This window comes from Oryza glaberrima, chromosome 8 (assembly GCF_000147395.1).
Source record: "Oryza glaberrima chromosome 8, OglaRS2, whole genome shotgun sequence".
NCBI lineage: Eukaryota > Viridiplantae > Streptophyta > Magnoliopsida > Poales > Poaceae > Oryza > Oryza glaberrima.
In genome coordinates, this window is record NC_068333.1 from 8,461,321 (window position 1) to 8,471,167 (window position 9,847).

General features: G+C 50.2%; 1 protein-coding gene across 1 annotated transcript; it reads right to left on the reverse strand.

Moving 5' to 3' along the window:
- Positions 1-1,822: 1,822 nt before the first annotated feature.
- LOC127782126 (uncharacterized) lies at positions 1,823-9,632 on the reverse strand. Its single transcript, XM_052309199.1, has 3 exons — positions 9,599-9,632; positions 9,156-9,439; positions 1,823-3,309 (listed from the first exon to the last, which is right to left on the reverse strand). Exons 1-3 carry the CDS (start codon positions 9,630-9,632, stop codon positions 1,828-1,830), a joined length of 1,800 nt encoding a protein of 599 aa, XP_052165159.1. The 3' UTR covers positions 1,823-1,827.
- Between the last annotated feature and the right edge of the window lie 215 nt (positions 9,633-9,847).

Genomic DNA, 9,847 nt, shown 5'->3' on the forward strand with positions numbered 1-9,847 from the left:
TAAATCACTCCATAAACAATACAAGATGTATTTAAATTTTGGAAATAGTACGAATTACCCCCTGAACAATTGCGGTCAGCCGAATTACCCCCTAAACTCGAAAACCAGTCATTGCTCACCCTGAACTTTCAATACCGGACGAATTACCCCCTCAATCTAATTCAGAGCGGTTTTGTCCTACGTGGTGTACGCGTGGCAATCCGGTCAGTATTTTCTTTCTAAAAAATTGTGGGACCCACCTGTCATACCTCTCCTTCCTCTCTTCCTCTCTCTCTATCTTCACTCTCTCTCTCTACACGGTGACGGGGAGCGCGAGCGGCGCGTGGGGGCGGACTGGCGGTGGGCTGGCGGCGAGCGGCGCGCGGGGCCGGACTGGTGGCGAGCGGTGGCGCGAGCGGCGGTGGACGGCGGTGGGCTGGCGGCGAGCGGCGCGTGGGGGCGGACTGGCGGTGGGCAGCGGCGCGAGCAGCGGAGGACGGCGGTGGGCGAGCGGTGAGCGGCGCGCGGGGGCGAACTGGCTGCGAGCGGCGGTGGACGGCGGTGGGCTGGCGGCGAGCGGCGCGTGGGGGCAGACTGGCGGTGGGTAGCGGCGCGAGCGGCGGAGGACGGTGGTGGGCTAGCGACGAGCGGCGCGTGGGGGCGGACTGGCTGCGAGCGGCGGCGCAAGCGGCGGTGGCCGGCGGTGGCCGGCGGCGAGCGGCGCGAGGGGGCGGACGGGCGGTGGGCGACGGCGCGAGCTGCGGCGGCGGGCACGAGCAGCTGGACAGGTTGGTGATGTCCCACACCAGCAGCGACTTGTCGCGGGAGGAGAAGACGATGAGGGGCGAGTTGTCGATCGGCGCCGTGATTGCCATGACCATGTCGTTGTGGCCGCGCAGAACGCCCGCCATCGTCGCCGCGTGGGTGGAGAACCGGGGCTCTCGACGGCAGATGGCAGCGTGGAGGCGGCGGCGGCGGTGGAAGGGAGGCTAGGAGAGGAGGCGGCGGAGGGGAGAAGCTAGTCCGACCCCGCGCGCCGCTCGCGCCGCCGCTCGCTGCCAGTCCGCCCCCGCACGCCGCTCGCGCCGCCGACCACCGCCAGTCCGCCCCCGTGCCTCGCTCGCGCCGCCGCTCGCTGCCAGTCCGCCCCCGCGCGCCGCTCACGCCACCGCCCACCGCCCGTCCACCCCCGCGCGCCGCTCGCCGCCAGTCCACCGCCGTCCTCTGCCGCTCGCGCCGCCGCACACCGCCAGTCCGCCCCCACGCGCCGCTCGCACTCCCCGTCACCGTGACACAGAGAGAGTGAAGATAGAAAGAGAGGAAGAGAGGAAGGAGAGTATGACAAGTGGGTCCCACAATTTTTTTTAAGAAAGAAAATACTGACCGGATTGCCACGCGTACGCCACGTAGGACAAAACCGCTGTGAATTAGATCGAGGAGGGTAATTCGTCCGGTATTGAAAGTTCAGGGTGAGCAATGACTGATTTTTGGGTTTAGGGGGTAATTCGGCCGACCGCAATTGTTTAGGGGGGTAATTCGTACTTTTTCCTTAAATTTTATATGTTAAAAAACAAATTTAACAATAAATATATGTTAACAGTCGTTTAATTTATTTTCTTAATTTTAAAAGTTAAATTTTAACTTATTATTTATAAGGCGATATATCACATATTAATTTATCTTCCCCGATCAAAAAGGGCGAGCGAAGTAAGTGATCGAAAAACTTTGTTCTTTGTTCGTCCTATCTATAAGAGGAAATTTTCTAAAAGAAATTCATTTAGATAATATGTAAATAATGTGAGGACGTCCAAAAGTTTAAAAATCCACTCCACGTTCGCGTGAAGTGACTCAAGCCGGTGGATGCGCGCCGCACTTGTCCGAGTGCTCCTTGGTGTAGAGGTGCAGCATCATGTCAGTCTTGCCGGAGCAGCGCACGCCACAGGGCTCGCACAGCAGCGCGCCGTTCGCCTCACGCAGCACCGCCAGCATCCTCCCCTCCACCTGGACCTTCACCTGCTGCTGCCCTTCGGTGGCAGCCGCCGCCGCCGCGGCGTCGGCGGCCACCGGCGCGCCGCCATCTCTGGCCTCTGCAGTTTGGTCGACTTCCATGGGCGCCACAGAGCCATCGTCCGTTTGTGCAGCGACGACAGCTCGCGGCGCAGACGATGGCGAGGAGGCGGCGGCGGCGGCCGCCGTTTCCTTCGACCTGGCCTTCACAATCTCCATGTCGTCCATGGCCGCCTTTTCAGCCATCGATTTGTTCCTGTGCTTCTTTCCGGCTAGGTGTAGCCTCATGCCGCTCTCCGACGTCGCCATCACGTTGCAGGACGCGCACCCGAGGAACTCGCCGATCTGCTTGACGGCGTGGTGCTCGCCGCCGACGACGATGTCGACGGTTCCCTTCTCCGGACAAGTGTTGTCGGCGACGTTGTTGGTGGCGACACCTTCTGCTATTGCCATGGCTCCCGCCTCAAGGTTCCCGCCAACTTTGCCAGCAGCGGCCATGGTGGTGGAGGCGGCAGCTTCGGCACCCTTCGCCTTCGCCGTCGCCGCGGCCATGGACTTGTGCTTCCTCCCGGCGAGGTGCGACCGCATGACAGTCACCGACGGCGCCTTCACGTTGCAGACATCGCAGATAATGAAGACCTCGTCCAGCCTCCGCATGGCGTGTGGCTCGCCGTCGACCTCCACCACCAACGTTCCATGCTCGCCGTCGGCGGCAGCAGCTGTTGTTGGCGGCGCCCCCGCTGCTTTCACGCCATTCATAGGAGAGGCAGTCGCCGTCGCTGGCGCCGGCGGCTTCCCGGCTTGCTGCTGCTTCAGCTTCGTGGCCTTGGAGACGTGCTTGCCGCCGTCGAGGTGGCACATCATGGTGACGCGGTCGGCCGTCCTGACATTGCAGCCCTCGCAGAGGAGGTAGCCGTCCATCTGCATCACCTCGTACACGACTCCGGCGCTCGTCAGCATGCTCAGCTTCGTCGGACTGAAGCCGCCGCCACCGCCGCCGTCCGAAGCCGGCGGGATCATCGACGCCGCATCCTCCTCGTCCTGCTCGGGCTCGGGCTCGGGTTCCGCCGGCGGCGGCGGCGGCGGTGCAGACAGCGCGAGCGCGGCCGCCTTCTTCTTGTGGCTCTTCCCGTTGAGATGGTCCTGCATAGCCTTCTCGCCGGTCGACGTGATGCCGCAGACGGCGCAGGTCAGGTCGGCGGCCTTGGGCTTCTTGCTACTCGTCGCGGCGGAGACGGCGGACGCTGCTGCGGCGGGGTTCTTCTTCCTCTTGGCCGGCAAGGCGGCCGCCGATGATGATGCGTTTGCATTCGTGACGGCGCCCTGCGTGAAATGAACACGCTCGTCAACTTTTAGAACACGTATATAAGAACAACACGGAAGGAAGTACTCCCTCCGTCCTATACGGCGTCCTAATTAAGTTTTTGATTAATAATCATACTAACCATATATATACATATTATATTAAGATTTATATTTTAAATATTTTTATATTAAGCTAATTTCATATTCGTTGGAAACATAGCACGTAATAAATTAATAGTTAAAGTATATTATTGAAGATCGTGTAGAAAAAAATATAAACCTCATCATTTAGGACAGAGGGAATAGTGAATATTGACAACATCGATATAGTAAGACAAAAAATTTTAAATCCAAAATCAAGTATACAAAATAAAAGAAATTCTAGGGCACAGTACCATCTTTTCAACTTAACTAACCTTCGTACTTAATACTTATATTTTAATACTTATATTTTGAAACAAAGATGGAGTTAGAAATTAAGGTACAACAACACATATATAAATTAATATTAGAGCCATCCTTAAAAACAGAACCGAATATTGTAGAAATAGTAAGAACTAGTAGTATATTTAGACAGAGATGGAATTTTATCCATCCAGAGAATATTCTCTTGTTTTGTGCATTTTATTTAAAAAGTCATCAAAAAATATTTAAAAACTTGGCAAGATAGATGTCATTGCACAAAGTTGCCAAGTTCAAATTGGAATTAAACAATTATAGAAAGAAAAATAACAAATTTGACTGCAAATTGAAAGTTCTATTCCGAATCAAATTTGTTATTTTTGTTTCTACTTATATAAGTTGAATTTGAATATACATGTTTGTGAAGTGATATATCATATATTTATTTATCTTATTAATTTATTTAATATTTTTATGACCTTTTAAGTAGCATGAAAATCGAGAGGATATCCCTTCGAGTGATGAATAGAGTTTCCCTTTTTAGACATGTGAACATTGGAAGCCATATAGTACAACCCAGAACAATGACTATCTCAATTACGCTTGATCTCTAGATCCATGAAGATGTGGGTGGCAAGCCTTACAGGGTAACTGAATTATATTGCACTTGCGTACATAAGCATGGCCTATAAAATAGGACTTCAAACACACTGTTGGGATTATTTAGATAGTACTAGATAGTTCAGGATGTTATTATTTATATAGGTACAACTTATGAACTGGAGTAGACTGACCACAAAGTTGAGAAGGTTAAATAGATTTTCTTTCTAAATATCAACCACAACTCGTCTCATATGTTGTGAGTATAAATATATAGTTAATAATGGGAATATCATCCACAAACATTGCATGTTTCTTCAACAATAGATGGTCGCTGCAATTCAAAGTTTTTTTTTAGTTTTATAACAGTTTTGATCATATCCTAGTAATAGAAATGCATGTGGTAGATTAATAGCACCTAGTCAACATTGGGGGGGGGGGGGGGGGGATATACAACAAATCAGGAACTATGACTATATATCATATCTCAGTTACCCAAGAACTCTCTAAGGCTCTGTTTGGGAGTGAGGGTTGGGAACCGTCACTCTCCGGCACACAAAACGAAGCAACGTTTTAGTGCGTGATTAATTAAGTTTTAGCTTTTTTTTTCAAAAATAGATTAATATGATTTTTTTAAGCAACTTACGTATAGAAACTTTTTGCAAAAAACACACCGTTTATGTCGACGTTTGATGTCACAACTACGGTATTTGGACAGTATGGGGATTGTTGGTGCTAGGATATACGCGAGACTGAGGTAAAAGAGATGGAGACAGGGATTTTTATACAGGTTCGGGCCCCTGAATTGTCAGGTAATAACCCTACATCCTGTTGGCCGAAGCCGGTATTGCTCTTATTCATGATAATCACACCAGTACAATGTTTGGGGTAGCCTATCTAACTGTTATCGACATGGCGGTCTGACGATCTGACTCGTAGTCGACAACAGGGTAGCCTTCCTCCTCGAATCCGCGCCCGGCGAGATCAGAGATATCGCTTTCGTCTCTCCTGACAATATCCGGAGACACCGTAGGGTACTAGCCGTGCTTATCCCTGAAGTCGATATCCGGCGGCGTGTCTTGGCATATGTAGGCTTCTATATTGTGGCTTCTATATCGATTGTGTTGGGTGTTGATCGTCTCATGGTGGTTGTCCCCCTGTCCTCCTAGGGGGGCTTGTATTTATACCTATAGTTGTCCCCTTGTCCAAGTAGAACTAGGGAAACCAATATGGATACAATCCGAGTAGTCCTTGTCATTTCCATGTAGAACTCTGGTTGTCTTTCCTTATCCAGAACTCCTCCTATATCCGAAGGTTGCTTCCGTATAGGACATGGTATGTGGTTGATCCTGCCGAGATTTAGTCAACTACTATTAGGTATGTGGTATCATAACCCTGACAGTTTAGCAGTTTGAAAAGCGTGCACGCGGAAAACGAGGAGTTGGGTACTTGTACTACTGAACTGAGCCTAAAAATAGATCCACGAGGATGTTGCAAGCCATACAGTCAAATGAATTATATTGCACTTACAAGCATAATCGTGGACTATGAAACCAACCTTCAAAATCCACTGTTGGGATTATTTAGACGGTATTAGATAGTTCATGGTGTTGTTCATACAGTTACAACTCATGAATTGGTGTAGACTGGCCACCAATATTGAGAAAACCAAATAGATTTGTTTCTAAATATCATCCACAACTCGACTCATATGTTGTGAGTATGAACACGGTTAATAATGCAAAATATCATCCACAAACATTGCATGTTTCTTCAACAATAGATGGTTGCTGCAATTTCAAAGTGTTTTCTTAGTTTTTGAACAGTTTGATCATATCTCGATAATAGAAGTGCATGTTGTAGATTAATAGAAACTAGTTTATTCAGATACATGAACATCGGGGGCCAATATACAACAAATCAGGAACTGTGACCATCTTAGTTACCCATGAACTCTCTAAAAATAGATCCACGAGGATGTGGCAAGCCATACAAACAACTGAATTATATCGCACTTGCAAGCATAATTATGGCCTATGAAACCGACCTTCAAAATCGACCGTTGGGATTATTTAGATGGTATTAGATAGTTCATGTCATTGTTCATACAGTTACAACTCATGGATTGGTGTAGACTGTTCACCAATGTTGAGAAAACCAAATAGATTTGTTTCTAAATAGGAAAAAGTACGAATTACCCCCCTCCCCGAACTATCGTGGTCGTCCGAATTACCCCCCTGAACGACAAAACCGGACTTCACCTTGAACTTTCAATACCAGAAGAATTACCCCCCTTGACCCCATGGCATACACGTGGCAGTCCAGTCACCATTTTTTTTTAAAAAATTGGTGGGGTCCACCTGTCATGCCTCCACTTCACCTCTTCCTAATTTCTCTCTCCGTTCTCTCTCACTGGTGCGCGCGGGCGCAACAACCGCGCAAGTGCGGAGTGGACGACAGCGGCGAGTGGGGGCGGCGCAAGTGCGCACAGTGGCGCGGAGCCGCGGACGACGACGGCGCGTGGGGGCGCGCGGCGGACGGAGGCTAGTAGGGGCGGCGCAAGTGCGTACGGCGGCACAGAGCTGCGGACGACGGCAGCAAGTGGGAGTGGCGCAAGTGCGCACAGCGGCGCAGAGCCGCGGACGATGGCGGCGCATGGGGGCGCGCAGCGGACGGCGGCGAGTAAGGGCGGCACAAGTGCGCTCGGCGGCCCGACGCCGTGGACGACGGCAGCGCGTGGGGGCAGGCGGCGGACAGCGGTGCGCGGGGGCCGTCGGGGTCCCGCATCGTCTTTCCAGATCCGCACGGCCTCCGCCCCCGTCCACCGCCGGTCCCGCGCGAACAAGCTCACCGGCCCAGTCTTCTCCCTCGTGCGCTGTCGCCGCCGCCGGTGCCCCCTCGTGCGAGCGCGGCCCTGGAGCGCGGGAAGAAAGCGACGCCGCCGTGTGCCTCCCCGTGCGCGCGCGGCACCGTCGCCTCCAACTAGTCCGCCCCTGGCCGTCGCCGTCCTCGGTCCCCCTCCGCTGCCCCTGGTGCTCAAGCACTGAAGCAGCTCCTCACCGAGGCCCACGCCGTGCTCCGCCGCCGCAACACGACCCGCCTCGCCTCCACATTGCGTGACCTCTCCTCTTCCGCCGCAGCGACGTCCGACTCCAGCAAGGCCGCGCTACCGCCGCTGGCTCCGTGTCACCCTCATCCCCCACCGCCGCCGCCTCAGCGTCACCCGCCGGCCACCGCCGCCGCAGCTCCGTGTCCGCCTCCCGCCCGTGAGAGAGAGGAATAGTGAGAGAGAGAAGAGAAGAGAGAGGAAGAGTATGACATGTAGGTCCCATTATTTTTTTAATGAATAGAATGCTGACTCAGTTGCCATGCGTACGCCACGTAGACCAAAACCACTGTGGATTGGGTCGAGGGGGTAATTCGTCCGGTTTGCATAGTTGGGGATGAAGAATGTCCGGTTTTGTGGTTCAAGGGGGTAATTCAGATGACTGTGATAGTTCGGGGGAGGTAATTCGTACTTTTTTCCTTCTAAATATCATCCACAACTGGACTCATGTTGTGAGTACGACCATATAATTAATAATGTGAAATACCATCCACATCTTTAGTATTTTGACAGTGTATGTTTCTAAAACAATAGGTGGTTGACACAATTTCTAAGTGTTTTCTTTTCCAGTTTTCTAACTTTTTTTTGACCAAGAGTTTTCTAAAGAGGAGAGCATATATCCTTGAGGTTTCATAGCACACCTCATTTCGGTGATTGCATTAATTTCTATCCATAAACGACACGACTTGAAATTCATTGCTTTTAAACAATAGTATTAATCTTCCTATTGTGCTTCTTCATCGGCATGTCATCGCAAATCCCAAAGCAATTTACATAAAAATGTACTATATTATACTCCCTCAATCTATTTTTGATAGACATATTTCCAAATCTGAAAAATTTAGTTTTGATAGACATATTTCAATCCAACCATCTATCCTCTTATTGACTTTCTCGGATTTAATGCGTGACTCTCTATTCTTTTACACATGATTGGCTACATGGTCATTGAGAAACGTAAATATTGATGAATCGCGTGTTTACAAGGAATAACTAGTAGAATATTTAAATGGATAATAAATAGAATTACTTATTCTTAGGTCATTGTGAAGATGAAATATGACTATAGTAATGAATCCATATATGGATTATCAATCCTATTAGTATATTATTCATAAAAAAGTTATATTGTCATCAAATAAGACATGTAATGGAAAAAAATGAACGATCGAGATACATGTTACTCCCTCCATTTCAAATTGATCTACATATAGGTTTTTTTAAGGTTATTCCTAAATGATATATATATTTATGTTCATTCTTTAAGTCTATTCGTTATTTGTGCATTGGAGTAAATGGACATTGATGCATGCATCCATGCACATAAGGGGGTGTTTGGGAGAGAGGGGCCACCCCCTAAGTATTTATAACCCACATGCAATATGTTAATTTATTATTGACTAGGAAATAGTGGGGATGGTGCATGTATTGAGTTTGTTGCTCAAGTAAATATAGTATAAGAGAGTTATTATTTTTTTTTGTTTTGGTGCACCTATGAAATAATCAATTTGGAATGGAGGGAGTATACAATATTATTATTTGATCTCTATAGCTTTTGTAAAATGTCTAAGGGTATGGTCTTCATTACACGGTCTATATTAATTTAACGGAACATTTAGTGGTACGCTATTAGTCCAAGCGGCTAGTCGGAGCAGTAGGAGAAGGTAAGCTAGAATCTAGAAACAAATATTCAATATCGATCAAAATTAAAACAACCCAAAATCGAGGTAGACGAAAAAAGACATGATGATCGAACCTGCAGGAGCGCCGCCGCCGCCGCCGGCGTCGGCGGCCGTGCATTCCCAGATCTCCTCAGCAACGGGAAGATGTGCTCCATGATCTCCCGGCGGACCTCCGACTCGAGCTCCCATTCCTCCGCCTCCTCCCGCAGGATCCGCTCCATTATCTTCTGCTTCTTCGCCTGCCGCAGCTCGTCGCGACCAGCCGCCGACGGTGAAGACGACTGCCCCAGCGACACGGCCGAATCACCCCTGTTGTAGTCTCCCGTGCCCCCGCCGTCTGCGCCACGATGCCCATCGTCTGATCAAGAAAGGAAACGATACCAAAAAAAAAGACGCAGATAGCGAGATCGATCGATCGATCGAGAATAATTAATTAAGTAACCTTCGTTGGCCGGGAGCACACGGGCGGATCCAGAGCTCGCCGTGGGCGGCGGCGGCGGGGGAGGGGAGGACCGGCTGCGGTCGTCGCCGTCGCGGTACCGGAACTCCATGGCGGTGCGGGTGCGGGTGCGGGTTCTACCGGGGTTTTGCGGGATGCGGAGCGCGTGAGCGCTTGGGGTGCGTACTTATCGCACGAGGAGGAGGTAGGGGGATCGAAACGGCTCGCACGCGGACGATCTGATCCCGTCCAATACCATCTTACTTTTTGGGCCTTCCCTAATTTCTTTTGGAAAAAAAAGTACACCGAAGGTCCCTCAACTTGTCA